General features: G+C 41.5%; 1 protein-coding gene across 1 annotated transcript in view; it reads right to left on the reverse strand.

Moving 5' to 3' along the window:
• ARMC2 (armadillo repeat containing 2) overlaps window positions 1-24851 on the reverse strand; it is a 102761-nt gene that overhangs the window by 31717 nt on the left and 46193 nt on the right. Inside the window, exons 8-12 of the mRNA XM_026653745.2 lie at window positions 21673-21848; window positions 18621-18723; window positions 15378-15598; window positions 8306-8451; window positions 3425-3524 (exon numbers count right to left, since the gene is read on the reverse strand). Of these exons, the coding sequence (XP_026509530.1) occupies window positions 3425-3524; window positions 8306-8451; window positions 15378-15598; window positions 18621-18723; window positions 21673-21848 (746 nt within the window). The remainder of the gene's footprint in view (window positions 1-3424; window positions 3525-8305; window positions 8452-15377; window positions 15599-18620; window positions 18724-21672; window positions 21849-24851) is intronic.

Genomic DNA, 24851 nt, shown 5'->3' on the forward strand with positions numbered 1-24851 from the left:
TCCTGAGCACTGTTATACTTTGGTCTAATTTTGGTTGTTGGGTTTAGTGTATGGGTGCTGGGTGATATTGGTGGCCTGTGATATCCAGGAGGTCAGACTAGATGATCTGGTGGTCCCTTCTGGCCTTAAACTCTGATGCTATGACAGAGTATTTAACTTTAAAGATCCCACCTACAGGCTCCAGCTAAGAGTTCCACAGTTGTCCTACCAAGGCTGGAACCTAAAATCAAAAGGACACTAAACAGTTAAAAAGTGATTCTAGAGATCCGGGATGGGGCAGTTGTCAGGAGTTGCTCAAGCAGAGTAGAGCAGAGGGAAACAAGACAGACCCTGCAGGAGGGTCTGACTAAGTTGGACTACTTGGTTACCATTCAGGGGGTAGTAAGTGAAACAGGCCTATGAGCAGCTTTGAGTGTTCAAACCCTCTCTCTGTTACAGGGAGCTGTGTTCCTACTGTTAAAATTAAGCAACACCTTGATTTGGAGAAGGCTGTCTGGTCACTGTGCATTAATCACTGGTCACATCCCCAAAGGAGAGACCTGCAGGGTCTGATCACAGTCAGCCCTGCTAAGTACTCACAGGACACTGTAGCCCAGGGATCTGGTCTAAGAGCGGGAGAATTGTGAGAGTCCACTCCGAGACAGGTGAAAGGAGGAGCCCTGTCATCTGGAGGGGTGCATGCAGAGATAGCAGTCAGGAGTCCAGGGACAGATAGTCAGGTAACTGTGACAGTGCCTCTCTAGAAAGTGAATATTAAAACTAGACCTGGGCAAATTTTTTTGGATGTATAGTTTGTTTACTAACAAATGCCATTTTGGCCAACCTGAAACCAATAATTTCAACTGGGGGGGGGGGGGGGGAAATATGTAAGATCAAGATTAGTCTCTAATTATATTTACACATATACACACATGTCATTGTATGGAAATCATCACCCCATTTATATGCTTTCTTCCTGTTTTAAAAGAGGGCCTCCCTGTGGCTAATGACATCACTAGCATCAGCAAGCTCAGCAGGAGGAGAAAGCTATGCTTCACATAGCTGCAGCTCAAGAAGTACATGTGAAAGGTAGGGGAGCTTGAGCGTAGGAACTGTGCTCATCTGCCTTTCCAAATAGCTCTGAAGAAAAGGTGAGAAACAGCCTCGAACACTAATGACAGCTGGGAGCTTGGGGAAAGTACACATGGCACAACATACAGGATATTGGGTCCCAAGATAAGCATCCATGGCAGCCCATTGTGCATGACATTTGAGAGGTACAGAGCCAACAAAGGCTCTCCAACACTCTCCAAAAACAGCTGTGAAGAAGGCACCAAGGAGAGCCAGGTCAGTTATGTGTCTAAAAATGGGACTGCTGAGCTTCCCTGCCCACCCCTGAAGATCCATCTTGCCAACTCACACATTTCCCTTCTTATGTGAGATGACAACACATATAGTTATGTGAATCTTGGCAACTTAACTCTCCTAACAAACCCTCCCTATCTTCTCAGAGCAGTCAAATGATAAGGAGAAGCTGCTCAGCAGGCTCAATAATTGCGGTGTTTCCAGCTCTGACATTTTTAATCACGAGTCATCATGACATTTGGTGTTTTTCTTAAAGTCACAGCTCCTTGAAAATATTTGACTACTTGTTTGAGAATGACTCTCACATTACTTTTTTTTTTTTTTTTTTTTTAAAGTAAGTTTCTAGCTCTTATGGCTGCAGAGAAAACTAGATACTCCAACCCAGGTATACGCTAGAGCCCCAGAAACCAAGAGACAAAAAACAAAATATGTTTAAAAAAAAAAAATCTCACAAGTTTAAGACAATCTTATGATTTTTTTGAAGCCTGTCTCATTATTTTGAATGCTCCATTGCTACTCTCATTGCTCGTACTCCCACGGACAGTTTTTGCTAGGTTGTGAGATTGTTTGTCTTTTAAACAGATAAAAGATGATATATAAACCCACTAACTCTCAGTACTATAAATTGTAGTGATGCCACCTGCACTTCAAAAACTTGCATGCACCCTCACAGCTCTAATGTTTATAATACTATAAATATTAGAGAGGAAAGTGATGTTAGATCATTCAGACCCTCTCTCTGCCAGCACAGGCCTTCAGTAACTTAGTGTAACCCCTACACCTCAGACCACTTAGAGATTAATGAGTCTGCTACAGCCTTAGCTAAGGGCCATGTGACTTTTAGCTCATGCACTAGAGGATCATGCATTTAGCTCCAGAGTTCCCAAATTCGATCCCAATGACCGGGGTCTGTCAGCACTACACTAGTACAAATAGCTCTGGGTTTGTGTATAAGAATCATTGTAAGGAGAAATTACTCTGAACACATACACAAAATCATCACAACACAGTAATAAACTTGTTTTAATAAACAGTTAATTTGCTTACTAAGTGATATTTTGATAAAGAAGAGATGGTGCTTAACATGCAAAAACAAAGCTGATCTATGGGATGAGAACCATTTATTAAAAGTAGAAATATGACAGATTAAAATTCTCAGCGTTCTCAGGCAACAAACATTTTGTGCTTACTTATGAACCAGTTATTTATTACAGCGTATAAACAGGATACTCTCATAATTCTAGCCAATCTTTCAGATATGAAAATTCCCAAATACTTTTATTTCTAGCTATATGTTTCAAATAATTTTGGGTTGCTTTGGTAGAAGGCACTGTATATTTTTCAGGCATAATAAGAATCCATACTTGGGGGTATGTTTACATTGTAATAAAAGACCCATGGTATGGCTGCGGCTGGCTCGGGTCAGTTGATTCAGGCTTGAGGGGCTGACTGTGCTGCTAAAAATGTCAGTGTAGATGTTCAGGCTTGGGCTGAGGCCTTGGTTCTGAAACCCCACAAGGCAGGGGAGTCCTGGGTCCCAGAGCCCAGGCTCCATCCCAAGCCCAAAATATCTATGCTGCAATTTTTAGTCCTCAGCCCAATCAATGTGAGCCTACGGTCTGAGACTCAGTGCCTCGGGGTTTTTTATTGCAGCATAGATGTACCCTTAGATAGCTTGTTTGGATATTTAATAAAAAGAAGTTGTAGCTTTTTCCACAATTGAAATGTGGGGGTTCCCAAAGTTAAGCAATTTTAAATATAGAAAAACTTTTGCTATTTGATAAACCACTTACTTTTTAAAAAACACTACTACTACTTAAAACCTTGGAAAAAATATAAGTATTCAGAGGATAGCTTATGTGTGCGCTAAGGATAGACAAGTTAATCAACTGTCTGTCCTCTGTGTTGCCCTCTTAATCTAAATGATTCCATTTCCTTAATATAGAAATGCTGTCAACTGTTTTAAATTATTATCTTGTAAATGTGCATGAAAGTAGGTCACTGAAAATGGGCTTACACACATACAATAACAGAGACACAGAGGATTAAAATATAAAAAGCAGGAGATGAAAATACTGACCTGCTTCTTTTGGTGTTTGTTTAGAAGGGCTAAAAATAAGACATAACATCTGGAGCAGGCTGCCAGAGCTGCACAGCAGTCATTGTAGGAAGAAAGTTTGCTATAAACATACAAAAATAAAATATATATAAATGACAGCATTTTATTTCTTCTGCAAAATAAAATATATTTATTCTACTTTCAAAGTAACGTTTTCCAACATACAGAATGAAATGCTAGTACTTCTACTATAGATACAGGCAGCCAGTTACATAAGAGAATGACACTGAACTCTGATAAATTTATAGTAACAACTATTGTGTATGTGTAACACAAACAATGAACACAATTCTAGCTTTTTCTTTGCCAGTACAATGAGGGACAGGAGAGGGCATGGGGAGCCTTCCTCAACCCATGTGCCTAGCCCAGGCACGAATGCCAACACTAATAGTATTCCTTAAGCACTAAGCAGAAGCCTTTAGTATCAAGACAGCATGGGATGCCAGGTGGAGACAAGAACAGGACATCATTTCTTCTGCATGCCTGCCGGTGCCCAATAGAATTCCATCGGTGCTATTCTTTAACCAGCAGGGATGAGGAATACTCCTCCCAACACTCTTCAAGGCATTCTCTTCCTGCATCTGACCCAACGTTATAGCTCCTCAGGCTGCTATATCTCTGTACCATCACCCTAATGGTTCAAAGAGGAGCGAGGCCACACTTTGGCCTACAGCTATCACTGCTATATGGTTAACTGGCTAAGCCTTTACTTCCAGTTAATATTGTACCTGAAAAGGTCTGCAGAATCAAGTAGGATTACAAGAAGTTATAATTTATGGGCCCAGACAAGTGAATAATCAAAACAGATTTAAAACCACGAATTCTGTACAAAGAACCTAGCTAAATTTTATATTACACATTGGGAAAAGATAAATGGTAAGACTATAACAACGTTAGAGGAAACAGAGAACAGCATTTAGCTCTTCGTCCTATGCTACTTATGCAATTTCCAGGTAGCTGGTTAATTTGGTTTTATAGCTGTTTCATACCACCAGAGCATCCAGATAATAGGAGAGGAATCAGGTTCTGTAATTACCAAATTTAAGAAAATAGCTGAAGAATTAAGAAAATCTAAACAAGACAACTCTATTTCTGCATCTATACCAGGGATGGGCAAACTAGGGCCTGCGGGCCGGATTCCGGCCCTCAAGCTCACGCTGGGGAGCGGGGTCTGGGGCTTGCCCTGCTCCGGCGCTCAGGTCCGGGGCTGCTCTGCATGGATCCCGGAAGCCGCATCATGTCCCCGCTCCAGCTCCTATGCTTAGGGGCAGCCAGGGGCTCCGCTCTGCACACTGCTCCCGCCCCAAGCGCCACCCCTGCAGCTCCCATTGGCCGGGAACTGCAGCCAATGGGAGCTGCAGCGCCTGCGGCCGGGGCAGCGCCTATGGGGGGGGGCATGCCGCTGCTTCCGGGAGCCACTTGAGGTAAGCGCCACCCGAAGCCTGCACCCCTTAGCCACCCTCCTTTCCCTCCAACCCCCTGTCCCAGTCCTGATCCACCTCTCACCCTCCAAACCCCTCAATCCCAGCCCGGAGCACCTTCCTGCACCCCAAACTCCTCATCCCTAGCCCCACCCCAGAGCCGGATCCCACACCCACACACCCATGCACCAACCCCCTGCCCCAGCCATGATCCCCTTCCTGCCCTCCGAACCCCTCAGTCCCAGCCTGGAGTACCCTCCTACACCCCAAACTCCTCATCCCCAGCCCCACCCCAGAGCCCGCACCCCCAGCCGGAGCCCTCACCCTCCACACACATACACTCCACCCCCTCTGCCCCAGCCCGGAGCCCCCTCCCGCACCCTGAACTCCTCATTTCTGGCCCCACCCCAGAGCCCGCACCCCCAGCCAGAGCCCTCTCCCCCTCCCACACCCCAACCCCAATTTCGTAAGCATTCATGGCCTGCCATACAATTTCTATACTCAGATGTGGCCCTCGGGCCAAAAAGTTTGCTCACCCCTGATCTATACTGAATCACAGATGTAATCTAGGAAATGCTCCTGTCTTCTCAGCCTTGGCAACCTGCCAGTCTACAAAGAAAACAACCTCTCCCTGAAAGAAGTAAATGTACAGAAAACATACCAAAACCCCAGAACTGACTCATCTTTGGAGACCAGATTACACAGACAGAGAGGAGCAAACTGATACGGAACTAGGGCTGAGAAGTGTTTTGAGCTTTCCCTGCCCAGGAAGCCTATGGAAACTATCCTGCACAAACCATAAAAGAATCAAGCTCTGCCTGTTTTAAAGGCTGGAGCGGAAACCAGGGCAGAACTGAGAAGCAGCTGCTCTATGTGGCATGCTCCCTTTAGAACTTGGTGCCTTTGCCAGCTAGAAAGCAGGGGCTGGACAGTTGTTGGGAATAGGAGTGAGCAATTAAGTCAATGGAAACAATGCTTTTCAGTAAATCTTGCAGCCAACAGCAAGAGGAACTTATCACAGCAGCACAGAGGCAAAGGCAAACTTTAAATTCAAAACTAAACTCAGAATTACTCGTGCCTAGATCCTTTCCACTCCCTGAAAATTCCTCACCACCCTATTATCCAGCTCCTGCAAAATTCTCAAATTACTTACTACCCCATTCAGCATTTGCAATATTGCAATCAACCCTGCCCAGATTTATGCTGGGACACGGGGAACTCTTCAATGCCTTGTCTTCACTGAGGGGTTCTCAATTTGAGGTAAAATCCTAATAAAGACAAGGCAGATTGTAGTTTTCACACAAGCCACTCAACCTGCTAACTTGGGTCAAAAATACAAACTACACTGTCTTCACTAGGATTTTACCTAGAGTTAGCTAACTTGAGTTAAGAGCACATCTTCATTTCCTAGTGAAGATGAGACCCCAAGGGCTACTCATACATACTACAAAATACTTTCTAGGGATATGTCTACACTGCAATGTAAGCCCAGAATCAGTGGAACTTGAGTTCGGAGTCCCTTGGTTTGTTGACCTACAGCAGGGGTCGGCAACCTCTGGCACGCGGCTCGCCAGGGTGCCAGAGGTTGACCTACGGCAGGGGGCGGCGGGAAGTGGCGCGGGCCGAGGGATGTGCTGGCCGCGGCTTCCCACCGCCCCCATTGGCCTGGAGCGGCAAACCACGGCCAGTGGGAGCCGCGATCGGCCGAACCTGCCGACGCGGCAGATAAACAAACTGGCCCGGCCCACTGGGGTGCTTACCCTGGCGAGCTGCGTGCCGGAGGTTGCCGACCCCTGATCTACGGCTTGAGTGTCTACACTCATTTGTAACCCTAGGTTAGGAATTGTTGAACCCTTGGTCCCATTTGGGCATCAGCATCTACACTGCATTATGTGAGCCCAATTCCAAAGATCCATATTCCAGACTTTCTAGTGCCCTCCCAAAATGTGACTGCTCTAGCCCTTTGTTCACTGCACACATGGTGCAGTGTGGGAAAACTTGTGTTCAACAAACTTGACTGTTCAGAGGACAAAGAAAGTTGGCAGTGGGACTGTGGGAAGCTTTTGGCAGACTCCCAGAACACAAGTTCAGTGGGGCTGCATCTACATTGCAAAGCAACAGGACTTGAATCTCTGGTCCCAGCTTAACTCAAATTCGGACCCTTCACCACCATGGGGTCCTGGGACCCTATGTACAAGTCTTGGGTTAGCATGATTTGTATGAAGATGGAAGGGGAGTTAGGCTTGAACCGGAGTTCGAACCCTGGACTTACTCTGAAGTGTAGACATACCCTAGAGATGACCCACTCTGGCGGATTTCCCTAGCAAGCACCACATCTTCTTGGGGAATGGCCAATGAGTTCACTGGGCAACAATGAGATTCTGCTGGGGAAACTAACCAGAAGTCCTTCATCTGCACAAGGAGGGCCCCATCTCCCACACCTAATCTCTTAGAGTGCTCTGTGATGGCTGAAGTAATAATGTCCCTGTGTCTCACATATTTTTGTGCATAGGCAAATCTAATCCCTGCTGTAAGGTTTGAGTTGTAAACACCAGAAGATAACTTTTGTCCATTTTAAAAACAAATATTAAAATAAATTACTAACAATAAAAACAATTTATTTCTTTTTAAAAGGACAGGAAATTACATCCTAAACAATAAAAGCTAAATTTGGCCCACATAGATTTACAAAACATTTTTTTAAAAAAGGAAAATAAATCCATGTTTGTAAGGCCATGGGTTAAGGCTACATTTATGTCATGGAAGTCATGGAATCTGTGACTTCCAGAGACCTCCGTGACATGCGGGACTCTGGAGCTGGCAGTCATCGGGGCCCTGGCAGGGGTCCAGTGACAGGTGACAGACTGCTGAGGGGGCCCTTCTCAGGGTTCCAGCAACAGGCGACAGCCTCGCAGAAGGGGAGAGGAACCCTTGGGTGAGCGGCTGGGGATGTCCCATTTTCTCTTTGGGAAATATGGTCACTCTGCAGCTCCCAGCCGCTGTGAGTGGAGGGGGGCCCCCCTGCATCTTCCATGGTCAGAGGGGAAACCCCACAGCTCCCAGCCACCACAGTGGTGGGGGAAACCATGGAGCCACAGCAGCAAAAGTCACAGACAGGTCACAGCTTCTGTGAATTTTTGTTTATTGCTTATGACTTTTACTAAAAATAACCATGACAAAATCTTAGCCTTAGCCACAATAAATAGTTTTATGACTATTAATATAGAACAAGTTATAAAAATACAATATTTTCCTTGACTTTTCACAAGCAATTTAATGAATGTCTGTCTTTTCAAATTCAACTGCTCAACACAGCCCCCTTTAAAGTCAATGAAGGAGCTACTATTGACTTCAATGGGCGCAGGATCAGACCTCAAGAGACTGGGGGGTTTTGATGATCGAAAAAGTGTTACATACATACCTGAATATCCTGACAATATTGGTACATATATCCTTATCATTCATACGCTGCTCCAGCACCACCCAGAACTCTGAAACTGCACCACTACACAGGAGCTGGCATCTTGAAAGAGGTAAATCTACCAAGTTTCGCAAAGTAGCTGTCAGCTGTAGAGAGAATATATAGTTGCCTATTATGAATTCCATGTGCTTTTGAAAATTTAAATAAGTTCACGTCACCTAAACCATCTTGGGAATTGGCACTCTGATAACAATAAAGCGGTTAGGACTTCTACAAGCACGTATGGAGTAAGCATCAGAGATTCGGAAGTGTATGACATTAAGTTACATAGATTAAAATAAATGTTTTAAAAAAAGATCAATATTGGTCTTGTGCCTCTCATGCAACTTTTTTCTTTTAAAGGCCAGATTATCCACTGTGGGTGCAAGGGGGGAGTGGGGACATGCCATTGACCCCTCCTACATAACTTAGTAGTGCTGGTTAGTCTCAGAAGGGAGTGCATGCCACACAGTGCTGTATAGCAGTGGTCATTTATTTTTCACACTGGAGGGTTCTTAGGGCCTTTGTACAATGCTTCTCAGAGCTCCCACTGGAGTGATGAGGCTCAGCACTGCCCCATACTTGAGCTTGTGCCCCACACAAGCGTGTTCCCATAAAGAACAACAGACCCCTTAATATTTAACCCCATTTTAAGTCAGGTACTTAGCATTATTAGCTTGTGATATTTTCTGCATTATTTAATAATCAACATTCTTAATGTCATTTTATCATGATTTTTACAATCTCTTGGCCAAATCTTGCTTGCCTCACTCACTGTACATACCAGAATAATTTCATACTCCAATAAAATGCAGCCAATTTGAATGAAATGTAGCAATCACTTAAGAAATGCACACTAAGACTACATGACAGGTCAGGACAGGAAGTGGGATTTTAGGCAACACACAATTACTCAGACTGTAATTTAGCCTTATTGTATATGTTTTCCTTGGAAGTCCCCCTTATAAAGTACTGAACTTGTCTACTCTGGCTTAAAAATGAGATAACTGAGAAAAACACAGTCCAAGGAGGTACAGCAACAAATAACATTCCCCCTAAAAAAGGTTTTAAAAATTTGCATGCGCACACACTGATACAAACGGTTTTAAGCCTGAGCCAAAGTTGCCTATTTGATACATATGTAGACTACTTATGGATACTTTACATATTTATTAGACACAGAATTTATGATGTATTGTGGAAATCCACATCTGGATCTTCTGGAGGTGTCCTATTTGATCAAGAGCAAATTAATATAGCCCCCACTCAATACGTAATTATATTTTGGTAGCAACTGCATGTAACAGTTTTAGCAGCAAATTAAAATGAATTGGTGAACAGTAAATTAAAAAAAAAACACAATCTGTTTGATGTAAAGATTAAAGAGTTAAAATGTAAGAGGCAGGACACAATCTGCATCCAAAAGCACAAAAGCCAAACACAGTCTGGGTCTTCAGTTTATCGGAGAAGCCAAAATATTTTCAGGTGATACAAATCTATTTTTAAGAGCTTAGATCATAAAATACTACATACAGTTTTTAGCAATGAAAACAGAGTGAACTGATCTTCGTCTGATTCTCTTCTGAGATAAGAGTATTAAAATACTAGAGCCATATAGGCGACTAGGCATAATTGTTTATTTGAATAGAGATGTACTGCAAATTTCAAATTCAGGTCATTAATACTAAAGCAAATACAGGAAGAAATCATCAGATTTTCCTTATTCTAAAATTAGTTTTTAAAGTTGCATATAGGCTAAAAAGACACACAAACTATCTATTTAACATGGTTTCAGTCAGCAAATCTCTAGACATATAATACCTTCTCATTAAACGGAACAGTCTGTTCAGCAATATGAACTATATACTTTATGGAAAAATAAAGAAAACAGGATAAGCAGTTGTCTGAGCAGCTTCTACCTACTGAATTGTTTTAAACAAACATTTTATTGTCATATCAAATCAAATCGGATTTTATGCTGCTACCAAAGAGAATAAAAGCTATAAACCTTCATAACACACACAACCGTTGCACTCACAGTGTGTACTCTTCAGTGACTCTTATTATTTAAAGAAAAAAGAAAAGGAAAAACTTCCAATGTATAACGTGCTGATGCCATGTTTAGAGTCAGTTTTAGAAAAGAACTAACCTCTGAGAAAACACATTTATGCCGAATTTAAAAATTCTTAATAAAGCACTACATATATAGTGGTAGTACACAGCAGTATTGGTGAACACTAATGTAATTGTGTAGAAAGGGTTTAAACTTCTACCTGGTCACAGATTTACTAGTTGAATGTGACCTTGGGCAAGTCACTTAATGTCTCTATACCTCAATTTCCCTATCTGTAAAATTAAGTTTAATAATACTTCCCTGCCTCCTTGGGGGACTGGTGAATATAATTTATTATTCATTTTTATTATTATTATAATAAACACCTAATTGACCAAATTTGGATCTAACTTACTATTTGCATACTACCATAAAGCCAAAACCTGCTCTCATTTACTGTGGGGTAAAACAGTTATGTCTCTGAGAAAGTTACCCTGGATTTACCCCAGTAACATAATAGAGTTTGGCACTGCCTACATATACTGGTAGCAGTCAATTCAAATGGAAAAATTATACAAAATGTTATTCCTCTCAAGTTATTATAGTCTTACCATTTATCTTAGATTTTGGAACAATTCTTCCACATTTCTAATGCTATTTTTCCTCAGCGTTACTAATTCCTGGTTTTAGTTACGATCATAGGAACAATAAGATAATTGCTTTTGTTGCCTCTACTGAGTGTGTGAAATTTATTCAAATAGTAGCGAGTTCAATTCAAAGTACTATATTCAAATTTTACACTGTGCTCTGGACATTTTAAGAAATACAAAAGTGCTTATCAGATCTCTTGATTTGCTCCTGACATATGTTTGGAAGTTCATCACTGTTCTTCGCTTTTATTATTCCTGTTCTTTCTCCAGATTGTGAGCAGAGATCGCTAAACATCTTATACAAGTTTCTTGGCCGAATCATCTGCCATTCTGTGGCCTTCCTTGTCTTTGACCCATTTTCTGATTATCTTTTCTGATACATTTTTTGTCATTTTTCTTTGGGTGAATTACATTTTCAGTTTTTATTTCCTGCAATATTCATTCCTTAAATAGTTTCCTTAGATTAACCTTTACATCCCATATTTCTTCCAGTTTTCTTTTTAAAAAAGTAAATAAGGTATGATCAAAAAGAAAAAAAAATATGCAGTGTAAAAAAGATACTATGATATTGCATATAAAATACAGGGAAAGGTCACAAGGTACAAATGCATCTCAAGATGCTTTACAACAAAACAACCTAAACAGAGGGAAACGAATTAAAGGAATGTTACAGAGGGAAGAATTAAGTGTAGATTTAAAAGGGTTTATATTTCAGAATCATGAGGTTCACACCAAATTCTGAGTGAAAACTAATTGTAGTATGGGATCCATCAGCTTTTATCCCATATTTTGGAAAACCCAATGATACCAAGCAATTAATGGTGGTGTACTGAGAAAACTCATATATACCGGTTTCAAATTAAGCACTCCTTTATAAATCATGACATTTCAAACTAAATGCAGTACTGAACAAATTACTTGAAAATAAAACAAAATACTGAGTCAATTAAGTGTGAATTAAAATTCTGGTGGCAGAATTCACACTGAATGGTTTCTGTGCAAAGTTCTCAAGCATGCCACCAAATAAAGTGCTATAGCAGTTTAACTTAGGGGTTGTTTAAACAAAAAACAAAAACAAAAAAACCCCACAACTCCAACACACAAACAAATCCAGGACCAATCTAGGATAATATCCACTGAATTCTAGTTATACTTCATAGATGAGAAAAGGAAGTATAAGCCACAGAAAGAGAAGGGTCCTTACCTAGCCAAAGACTCTTACACATAACCAACAAAGGCTCAGCATCATTGGATAATATGCAATGCATTGTGCAACAGTCTTCAGAGAGAGATACTCTCTAACAAGTCTGTCTTGGTGAATCATTTTAGGAAATGCTGTTCACCCAGGAGTGAACTCCATCAAGGCAGGACTACAAGTCCAAGACAACTAGAAAGTGGTCAACAGAAAAAGTAAAGTAAAACTGAGAATGCATATAACTCTTTGAGCTAAGATTAAGCGTAGTATCTGTTCTTATCAGTTTATTATCTGCTTGCTGTATTTGGGGCAGGAAAACCAGGACATATTGGTAGGACCTTTGGAGTATTTTCACCTTTCAAAAGAAGATTAACCAGAGATCATAAGATCAATTTCCTGCCATTACAAGATGAAGAAGACTCTGGTCATTTGTACTTGTTAGTTTATCTAAAAACCCTGTAAGACAGGATCCCATAAACTTCACCAGTAAGTAATATATCTAACTTGACAATATATATAGATATATATATAATATAACATATAATGGATCCAGTAGAGTCGGCAGAAGAGCCCCAGGCATGAGGCAGGAGCCCGGAGGGACCCCAGGCGCGGGGCTGGCAGGTGGGACCCCAGCTGCACCGGGATGGCAGCAGCCAGGACCCCAGGAACGTGGGGCGGCAGCGGAGTTTCATTGTTAAGGGAAACCGATAAGTATCAAGCTTATCGGTTAACCAGTTAAACTTTTATATCTCTAGATCTAACCCCTGGTGTAGATGCAGCTAGGTCAACAGAAGGTTTTCATTGATCTAGCTTAGGAAGTTGGAGTTCCTACAGCGACGGACAAAACCTTTTGTCACTGCAGTCTGCCTCTACAATATGGCTCACAGTGGCACAGATATACTGTTGTAGCTATACCACTATACAGCCCGTAGCACAGACCTGGGCTGTCCACACAGGGGTTTCATGCAGTTTAACTAATTCACTTTAAATTCACAACTTTAGTTAATTCAGATTAATTTTCCTGAGTGTCCCTGTGTAAACAACCCATTAGTCTAAACCAGCAGTTCTCAAACTGGGGTCCACGGACACCTGGTACTCCAGGGGGTCTGCAAGTCATGTCTGGGGCCGCTGGCCCCACTGATCAACTCTTCCCACTCCCCTCCCAGTGCCTCCTGCACACTGTGGAACAGCTGTTCAGCGACATGCAGGAGGTGCTGGGAGGGAAGGGAAGGAGTGGGGATGGGACACACTCGGGGGAGGGGATGGAAAGAGGTGGGGAAGAGGAGCAGGAGTGGAGGCAGGGCCTGGAGCTGAGCAGGGGATGAGCACCCTCGGGGAAAATTAGAAGCCAACTTGGGGGTCTGCAAAAAATTTTAAATCAAAATGTGGGTCCTTGGGTTGCTAAAGTTTGAGAACCGCTGATCTAAACTATTTAATTCAGGGTTAAATTTAGTAACCACACTGATTTTTTTCAATTAAAATTGCCAAGCTATTCAATGTTCAGATACAAACTATGTGCATTATTCCATAAATCTATAAGATTCATCCATGTGTATGGTCCCATTGAAATAAATAGCTTTCATTGTTACATATTACTGATCATACCATACATATTTTTGACTATGTCATCAGTCTTGTCATACACTTGCAGCAAATGTGAAAGCAACTGTTTGTTAAATATGTAGAAAATAAATAGTCTACCACTTAATATAATAAATTTTTCATAAGTATCATTTCACTTATTAATAGGAACACTGATAAGGTGACGAAGTTCAGCTCAATGTATGTGTTTCCAGAGCTAATACAATTTACCTTTTTCTAAACAAAATGTTATTTCCTAGAAAGAAATACAAGCAGCCAAAACATAGACAACTCCTCAACAACAATGTATGCATGGTGAAAGGGAGGGAAGTAATTATGCAAAAAACAGATCAAGCTATGAACACGTATTTTATCTGCTATATCTACTAGACTGAGGTTGGAGCACTCCTATTCCTCTACAGCAGTGGTTCCCAAACTGGGGTTCGTGAACCCTGGGGGTTCATAAAATGTTACAGGGGGTTCTTGGGAAAAAATTCCCTAATGCGGACAGAGCTGTCCTTAGGGATCCCTGGCAGCACAGGGTCAGCAGCCTGGAGCCCCTGGACTTCCAAGAGCTAAGCAGATCAAAGCAAGCCTATCTATCACACTGAGGAGATTTAAACTTCAAGACTCCTTATAAGAAATGGAAAGGGAGGTGGATTTTGTCTTATAACAGGCTTATTCAAAGTGATACAAACTACGAAAGTGAGATCTTGGAAGAGTGTTGCCATTTGCATAATGTAATAAAATATTGTAATAATAAAAAATAATTAATAATAGTGTATAATAAGCATGTCAAAAACAAATGTTATATTTCCAAGATCACTGCTTTTATAATTTATACTCAGGTAAAAGGAGAAAATCCCTGGAAATATTCATTTTGGGGGGGGGGGTAGTCATGAGAATTGACATTTTAGTGAAAGGGGTTCACAGAATGTTAAAGTTTGGGAACCACTGCTCTACAGCAAAGAACCTGTTTTGATGGTCACCACTAGCCAATGGAACATGATAGATTCCTGCCTTTCCAACACACCATTTGTCAGTTGATTGATTGGATATTATAAGTATCTTTTGTCTCCTTAAAACACATTGCTTCTTTAGAGTATACAAACATTAACTTGCCAAGCAAAGATGTGGTATTATAGTCTCCTCTTCCCTTTCTTTTTTTTTTTTTAAATGCACTGTTTTGTGGTAATAGCTTTTTCTGTTCTCCTGGGCCATTATGGGGTTGATTTGTATTGACGGTCTATTCTGGTTGTAAGCAACACAGTTTTGGTATTACATCCTGCACACCGTGAGCACTCAAGAAGCAATTACAAAAACATTTTTTAAAACCTTTTTAAAAAAAAAAATTACACAAAACAAAGGTACTCCACAAACCTAAATTTTGGCCACGAACAACTTCATGACAATGCCGTTTTTCAATGAAGTCTACACATACTTAGGGCCAGTTTTTCTTTTATGTAAACAGGCACAACTTAGCTGCTTTAATTTAATTTTAATTTGGTCATTGAAGTTTGTATTTATATTTTTAAAATAAAAATAGATGCTGACCTGGACTAATAGGTGGCCCAAGTTGGAGAAACGTGTGTCATTTTCTTTAATATTATTAATCTGCTTCATTAACTGAAAGAATATTTCAACAGCTCCTTTGTTAACCAGTTCATTAAGGAGTACTGCATTTCCAGAAATGAATTTTATTGCTCCCAGGCAATAGAGAAAAGCCTCATTGTTTGTTTGTAGATCTTCAAATCTCAGGATCTCCAACAAAGAATCTAAAAAAAAGAATATTAGTGTTTAGAAAGACTGACATTTATATTTGAACTACTTCAGTCTTAAAAAGATTAACTGCAAAAGAAAACTGGGGTTACAGTGTTTATCATACTTTTCTCATCAATGGATGGGACAAAAAGTATTTGGATAGAAACCAGGGCTAATTATTGAAATATAAGACATGTATACAAGCTTTGTAGGCACCGTGGTCATCATTAAAATCCTTGGCCAAGATTTGCAAAAACAATTACTGATTTTATTTGCCTCAATTCTTGAATGCTCAACTTGAGACACCTTTAAAAGGGCCTGATTTTCAGAGAGTATATGCTCAGAACTTTCTGAAAATAAGGCCTCTTTAAGATGGCCACCCAAAAACTGAGGCACCTAAAAATCAATGACTTTTTATTGCAGTGTTCCCTATACACCAGCATTATCAGTAATGTCAGCATAGGCCTGAGCTTAAATTTGCTAGCTAACTGCTGGTGAAGAGACAATAGGAGGAGTAAATGTGCCCAAAATATCATTTTCATCTTGCATTATTTCCTCTATATCTCCCAGTCAAAACTAAGTAATCAGAATTTTGAGGATATTTCTTACTTATTAAACAAACGTGAGGTCAGTTTTTGAACCTTTAATTTCTAGATAACTGGATCAGTTAAAAAGAAACTAACATTAATTTCTGTTTCCAGTCATTTTCAGCATTTTGGTGAAAAGTCAGCTGTTTGTTTTACTAATTCCTGTCGATATTCTGCATGCCAGTAAAATATTTAATAAACAAACAAATAAATCACTGAAACAATAGGAAAAAAACTTTCCAAAGCATTCTTATGTCTTATATCAGCCATTCCTCCATCCACAAATCAATCCAAAGCTATAAACCTTTCCAGCAAAAAAACAAAACAAAAACAAAAACAAAAAACACCCCACATTTTTTAACTAAGTAATGAAGAAAGCCATGGGAAGATGGGACCAAAAGCTAAACGATGATGCTGACACAGATACGCTTTATCTGTCTATCCTTACTGAATTAAGTTTTAAGTATTTTAGGAGTTCAATAGTACATAAGTATTTGCATTTTTGATACAATGAATGACCGTATGTATTTCCGTGAGGAAGGGGAATCACAGCCCTCCAGGAACTAAGAAGAGTGAAGTGGGGGGAGGGGAAGAGGGGGAAGGCAAATTCACTCACAGTGTAATAACTTCCACAGAGCTACCATCACCACATATACTGATTCAAATTGGATTTTCCAGGGAACAACAGACAAGGAAAGGATTTTTGGTTAAACAGCCTCACTTAATGTCTCAGGGCCTTCTTTCTAATCCTGCAATCTGGCAGAACCTCTGGTCTGGCAGCGCCCAATCCTCAGGAAAGCATTGGAAGGTCTTTGGCCCACTGATGCCCCATCAGAACTGGGTTCTTGGGAGGCTGTGATAAACTTGTACCCATAGGAAAAAAACACCTTGTGTGGGCTTTTAAGAACTAATCACCAAACAGAGCCCTTTTTGGAGTGAGGGGGTGATCTCTGGTATGCTTATTGTTTTAATATGTTTTCTCTGTAATGCTTGTAAAAGTGCTTGCTTAGAAAGAACTGCGTAATAACTTATAAAACTGCTGGCAAGGAGAGAAGTGAAGCAGAGCTGCTTAGGCAGACAGTCTTTGCTCGGGACACCATAGTACAGTCAGGGAACTGTTCAGCCTGGAAATAACCCAGTCAGAAAGGGAGGAGACACGGCTGGGGAGATGGAAGCCTAGAGTGAGTGCCCTTGCTGGACCACAGAGGGGGAATATAGGTGCAACTACCCTGAACTGAGACACCTTGTGTCTGAACTCTACTGAGTTCCTTGTGGAGTTTTCCTTCCCCGGACCCTTCTCCCATAGGTCTTACAATTGGAAGGGATGATCTGGCCAATCCTGCAAACACACATGCTTAACTTTAAAGAGGTGAACAGTCCCATTTACTTCAATGGGAATACTCATTCGTTAAGTTAAGCATGTGTGTGACATGTTTGAAGGGCCTAAGTCAGGGATGGGCAAACTTTTTGGCCTGAGGGCCGCATCGGGTTTCGTAAATTGTATGGAGGGCCGGTTAGGGGAGGGAGTCGTGGCCTAGTCCCCACCTCCTATCTGCCCCCCCCCCCCCCCGGGACTCCTGCCCATCCAACCCCCACTGCTCCCTGATAGTCCCCCTGGGACCTCTGCCCCATACACACACTCCCGCTCCCTGTCCCCTGACCGCCCCCGGACTCCCACCGCCCCGTCCAACCCCTCCTCTCATTCCTGATGGCTCCCCCGGGACCCCTGCCCCATCCAACCACTCCTTCTCCCTGTCCCGACTGCCCCCGGAACCCCTGCCCCTGACTGCCCCCTGCCACCTCATCCAACCCCCCCCCTCCTTCCTGACTGCCTCACCCCCCGGGACCCCTGCCCCCATTCAACTCCCTGTTCTCCCCCCGACCCCTATCCACACCCCCGCTCCCCACCCCTGCCCTCTATCCAGCCCCGCCCCCCCCTCGCCCCCTTACTGTGCTGGCTGGAGCCGGGCCACGCCACCGCCGCCACCACGCAGCACAGAGACCGGGTCAGGCCGGGCTCTGCAGCTGCGCTGCCCCAGGAGCTCACAGCCCCACCGCCCAGAGCACTGCGCCGACGGCAGAGCGAGCAAGCTGAGGCTGCAGGGGAGGGGGAACAGTGGGGGATGAACCAGGGCTAGCCTCTTGGGCCAGGAGCTTGGGGGCTGGGCAGGACAGTCCTGCGGGCCGGATTTGGCCCGCAGACCGTAGTTTGCCCACCTCTTGCCTAAGTTAATAAGATATGTAAAAGTTTTACTGAAAACAACACAAATTAAAAACAGGATTGCACATCACTCCCACGCTTGTCCATCATGTCCATAATGCTCACATTTTTAGAATACAGTTACAGCTAGTGTCAGCTGTCATAATTTTTCTAAAACATTTGAAGGACAAGCATTTTTACTACTGTATTTCAACATTTATTTTAGTATATATAAAAATGAATACATACCCAATAGACTATTATTTTGAATGAGCGAATCATTTTTCTCATTTCTACTAATTTTAAATACAAGCTTGCAGACATTGAGCAGATTCTTTCCACTTACTTTCAGCTACAGAGAGAGAGAAGAGAAAGAAGAGAAACAAAAATCACATGTATATTTTGGGGTAAAAGAAAACATAATATTTTAGAAGTTAAGTACATCATAGTAATCTTGTCAGCATGTGGACTTTCTAAAGTTCCTATAGAAGGTATTGACAACTAATCAGACTGGGCCTGATCTGATACCAAAGTGAATGGTGGTTTTACCACTGACTTCCATAGGACAGAATGAGGTTCAGAGTTCAAAAGTTCTAACACCTCAATATTTAAAACAATTTAAGAAAATTTAAACTACACTACTCTTTAAAAAATACAATACATGCTACTTGGGATCAGTTTTTAAAAGATTTTTATCTGACCAGTTTGCAAGGTTTTTTGTTTTAATCATTCTTATAGCATAGAAAAATAATCCCTCTCTCTCTGTTTAAGCAGGATCCACCGTTTATGCAATACAGTGGTCATACGAGAATATGAGAGCTGTATATTAAACTCTATGCTAGAAAATAAAATATGATATGAAAATGTATTTCACCATGAAAGATGCCCTCAAACTTCAGGGACTATATTAAACAGTTAAGTTCAAGAGGAGAGAAACTTGACAGGAGAAGATGATCAAAGGAAAGAATGTAGGAAACTGTAAAACGGGAACTGAAAGTTGTAAAGATACAATGGCAACCTTTCAGTGTTTTTTTTTTTACTTTCTAATGGAACTCCTAGCATTGGGGCAATACAAATTCATTGCACCTTTGGCTGAAGTACACGTGGAGTGGGAAGATCTGGAGAGAATTTTGGGAGTTGGTGTACTGGATAATACTTCAACAGCATTGGGGAAATGACATTTTGTCTATGTCTAAAGCGATTAATATAATAACTCGCCGCAAAAAGGAATATTGTTCTGTGATCTCAGGAGAGGATTATGCAGAAAAAGCAGCAGCAGTGCAGGGAGGGGATGGCCCCAGCCCCAGCTCAGTAGAAGAAAGCAATGTGCAAAGCAGAGGAAAGCAGCAAGCATACAGAGCTAAAGAGGGTGGGGGGGAGTTATCCACTGTAACTGTATCCACTGTAGAAGCTGTTCAGGTTGTCAACCACCAGGGTTTTGTGGGTAAGCAGAAAGCAGACCCGATACTAGAAAGCATCTGTGGATACATACTCGGGGGGAACCCAGTGAGGGGAAAGCAACTAAATTTAGCAGATAAAGAAACACGGCGTGATACAATTGAAGTTCCCAGTTACAACAATGCTGAATTAAAGGATGGGATGGGAAATTGACTAAACTCTCCTTAATCTTAGTAACACATTATGCAAACTATTTCTGTTATGTAAGGTTTTGAATTATATTAATTATAAGGTGTGACCAACAAATCAATTTTTTTTTTTTAAAAACGGGGAAAGTTATGATGCAAGGTAGTTTAACTTTATTTTTGTGTATTTACTAAAAATAAATTTCAGAGTAGCAGCCGTGTTAGTCTGTATCCGCAAAAAGAACAGGAGTACTTGTGGCACCTTAGTCTCTAAGGTGCCACAAGTACTCCTGTTCTTTTTAAAAATAAATTGTTACTAAGTATTTGCCCCTTCTCTCTAGTTAGCTGTTTATTGCAAAAGCAAAGGTAATGATGCTTTTACTTCATTTTACCATTTTCTGAACCCACCACCACAACACAATTCTGCTCAAGCTTCCCTGCCTTTACAGAGATTACACAACAGGAATGTAATACTCCTATAAGCAGTGACATGCTGTTTCACGCTTGGATCAGAGGACTCATGACATTACCACTGATAAGGAAGTAGAGAATTTCAAAGTCACTTCTGAAACTACATGGGAGCACAAGTATCATTGTCTTACCATAACAATGACCGTGTTCTCTAGTTTGAGTTGTGCTAATAATTCAACATTTAGTTTTCTATTATGTTTAGACTAAAATCTCAGCTTTGGTGTAAAGTTGTAGAAATTACTAATTTTCATTAAGTTTGGAATCCTAGGTAAACAAAAACAAAATGAAAAAAAGACTGGAAAGGCAGAGTGATTAGAGCACAGGACATGGACCTGAAGGATGATCTTGTGCTTTAAGACACTAACCTGGGATTTCAAGAATCAATGCCTAGTTCTGTCAGATTTCCTGTGTGACCCTGGACAAGTCACAATCTCGGTCTCTCCATTCCCTATCAGTATAATGGCTATGATAATATTTCCATTCTCCCTCTCTTATATGTCTCATCTGTTTAGATTGCAAGCTCTCCAGGGCAGAGACCATCTCTTACTAAGTACATATACTGGACTTAGCACAATGGGGTCCCCAACTCAGTTGGGGCCTCTAGATGCTATGGTAATTCAATTAAATAATAAATAATAAAATAAAATAATAATGAGTCTGAATAGATGGGTATTATTCCTAGTTCGGTCACTGACTTTCTGATTTGGCCTGGAAGTAACTTAACCTCACTTCCCCCATATGGGGGATATACTTACCCACCATTAATAAAGATGTTTTGATATCCTCAGATAAAGTTGCTTTATTTAAGTACAAAGTATTATAAAACTGAACTTAATTTCTACTGTCTAGTCTTCTGATTCTTAGCAGATCAAAATACTACAGATCTCTCTATCCTGCAATCACAGGGTGCAAGTCCAGCTCATGTAGACATATCTAAGCTAGCTCAGGCACTGGAGCAGTGACATTCAGGCAGCACGGGCTGTACAATCCCACACGAAACCTTGGATAATTACTCTACTGGCTAGCCCATATAGAAGCCCATGCTGCTGTAACTTTACTGCTGTGATGCCCAACCTAGCTAGATTCAATCTAGCTCAGATATGTCTACACAAGCTTCAATCACACAAAAGTAGATACATCCTTAAAGTATGGAATGCTAAATTAGATAAAAGTTTTCAATGGCACATACAGAATACATGAATCACTGCACTCTTTCATATCACTAAATAGTTTAAGAAAAGACCTACAGCCAGAATCATTCTTGCCAGTTTCAGGCCAAGTGGGTCTGAACCAATGTCAACTAGTTTATACAATATCTTCAGAAGCGCACTTCTTCTTTTAAATCTCTTTCCAAACATATTTCCTTCTTCCAAGGCTTGATGGAGACTGGTGCAGGCAAGGCAGAGGTTTTCTATATTGTCTTCTATTTGTGGGGATGGAGAGGAAAATAAAGTTAATTATCAAGGCCATCCATTCAATCAACAGATACAGACAGAACATCAAAAAGAGAAATGTTTGCAAAATACCACACAAAATAAGGTACCCAATCAATTTCGTAGTGTTCTGATACTTTAATACAAGGGTTTACAAGCATTTTTCATACATCAAATCATTTTTATGTTACTCTTTTTAAAACAATAGCTCCTTTTAAGCCAAGTGATTCATAGAGCCAACAGCAACAAGACACATCAAAACATTTGAGGATAAATCTCAAATGAAACCTTTTTTAACTAGTTAATTAGATTGACGAAATATCAACTAGGACCACTTAACCTGTGGTGAGGCTGGAAGAATTCATTAAAAAGAGTTCCGTCAAATGCTACAGGCAAAAAGGAACTGAGAGCTGAAGAAAATTATTGTGTCGATAAATCCAACCCACAGGCAGTCATATGCTTGCTGTTGTATGGGCTTCAAAAATAGATTTATATATGAGTTTTCAGAGCTCTTACACACACCGTAGAGGTTCAAGATGAATGCAAATGGATGTTTAAACAGGCATCCCATCTGCTACTCTGAGTGCCTCTGACATTATTTAGAAACAACACAACAAAAACAAAACCTGCATGAAACTACCAGAAAATCTCCATCCCTACCACAACCCAATCACTCACATATAATCTACATTAGGAGAAAATAATTTACATGTCTATCTTCTAAACATTAATTTTCTGTTTAAATATTGGATTTTTTTCCCCTTAAGGTTACATCCATTTAGTATTTAAAGTATATCAATGGCAGTACTTGAAATACAGTACTGCCATTATCCACATGTATTTGCACAGGTTGCATTCATCAGTAGAGGCAGAGTAATGCACCAGTGGTTAAAGTAGTTAGCTCAAACAAATAAAAATCAGTATCAAATTAGAAGGAAAAACTCATCTGAACTTCTGAGGCTTACCAAATTGCCCTATGAAAATGGGCTGGCTGGGTAGATGTTTTACAATATTTTTAAAGGATAAAAGGTACTCTTTTTCTATTTCAACTGCTAAAGAACTTTTAAAAATACAATCAAACCATACAAACTAGGACAGGGGAGGGCAAACTTTTTGGCCTGAGGGCCGCATCGGGTTTAGGAAATTGTATGGAGGGCTGGTTAGGGGAGGCTGTGCCTCCCCAAACAGCCAGGCGTGGCCTGGCCCCTGCCCCCATTCCCTTCCCCGCTTCTCGCCCCTGACGCCCCCCACCCAAGATTCCTGCCCCATCCAACTCCCCCTGTTCCCTGATGCCCCCCCCCCGGGACCCCTGCCCCACCCACCCCGCCTATCCCTGTCCCCGGACTGCCCCCAACCCCCCCCGCGACTGCCCCCCGCTGCCCCATCCAACCTCCACCCCTTCCTGACTGCCCCCTGGGATCCCTGCACCCATTCAACCCCCCAATCCCCACCCTCTGACTGCCCCGACCCCTATCCACACCTCTGCCCCCTGACCACCACCCCGAACACCCCTGCCCCCTTACCGCGCTGCCTGGAGCACCTGTAATTTGTTAAATGTATAAATATATTACATGAATTATCCCAAAACAAATATCACAAACATAGAACTTTCAAAGGATTCTTTAAAAAGAAGTCCAACCATGTTAAGGCATGGAAATGCATAGATGTATCCAAACAACCTTAAATCCACCTTATAGTAACGTTATGAAGAACCCATACAATGATGATTAGGGTATTATAGTATTTGTAGTCCCTAATTCAATTAAATTGATTTTTAAAGACACATTAGATTTTCTTCCCCGATGGTGTCACCACAGGCTGGAGTCATTATTGAATTAGTAACCTCACCTCTAGAGTTAAAGGTGCATTATCTGTGCATTTCCATATCTTAATACATTTGGATTTCTTTTAAGATTATATCACCAATATGTACTTCAATCCTTCTCCAGTTATTCATAGTTTTTATACAGGATTTTCCTTTTTAAAATAAAAATATTAAAAATTTCATACATGAACACTAAACAAGAAACCCAAAATAATGTTACTATGTGATATTTCTAATGATTTCAAGATATGTAGTATCAATCTTTATATTTTACATATTATATGTAATTTTAACTTTTTGGGCTAGATTCAGCAGTACATTCTGGCTAATTTACCCAAATCGGAAGCAGCATAAAATGACCAGAGGGTACTAGTCAGTTTCCCCCAGGTCCTACTCCCCACATTCCACTATGAACACCTCTCCCATAATTTCTCTTCTTCCCACCCCCATACTTGCCTACTCACACTCCTCCTCATTTCCTCTCTCCTCCTGCCACCCACCCACTAATTTGTCCCAGTTACCCTCTCCATTGAGTAGATCTAGCAGCCTAGAGCCAGTACACCTCTCTGGAAGTGGCTCTTACACGGGGGGGTTCAGGGAGTCACCGTGCACCGCCGCCCACAGGCACCGCCCCCGTAGCTCCCATTGGCCTCAGTTCCCGGTCAGCAGGAGCTGCGGAGTCCCCTCTCCCCCCCTGGGGCCATAGGGCCGTTCCAGCCGCTTCTGGGAGAAGCGCGGCGTGAGGGCGGGCAGGAAGCCTGCTTTAGCTCCGCTGTGCTGCTGGCGGCGGCGGCCAGGAGCCCCCGGGGCCTTTTAAATTGCCTGGTCCCCTGGGAAATTGCCCCCTTTGCCCCCCGCATTGGCGGGTCTGCTGTGCACTCTCTAGAAGGATCAGTCAAAATTGTAATCACTGCATCCAATGAAGCGCAATGACTAGTCTACTTCTTAGAAATGGAAGTTGTTCGTAACTCTGAACAAAATGTTATGGTTGTTCTTTCAAAAGTTTACAAAATGAACATTGACTTAATACAGCTTTGAAACTTTACTATGCAGAAGAAAAATGCTGCTTTCCCTTTATTTTTTAGTAGTTTATGTTTAACACTGTACTACACTGTATTTGCGTGTGTGTGTGTGTGTGTGTGTGTGTGTGTGTGTGTGTGTGTGTGTG

This window comes from Terrapene carolina, unplaced genomic scaffold, assembly GCF_002925995.2.
Source record: "Terrapene carolina triunguis isolate 2854851 unplaced genomic scaffold, T_m_triunguis-2.0 Scaffold42, whole genome shotgun sequence".
In the NCBI taxonomy this organism is placed as follows: Eukaryota; Metazoa; Chordata; order Testudines; family Emydidae; genus Terrapene; species Terrapene triunguis.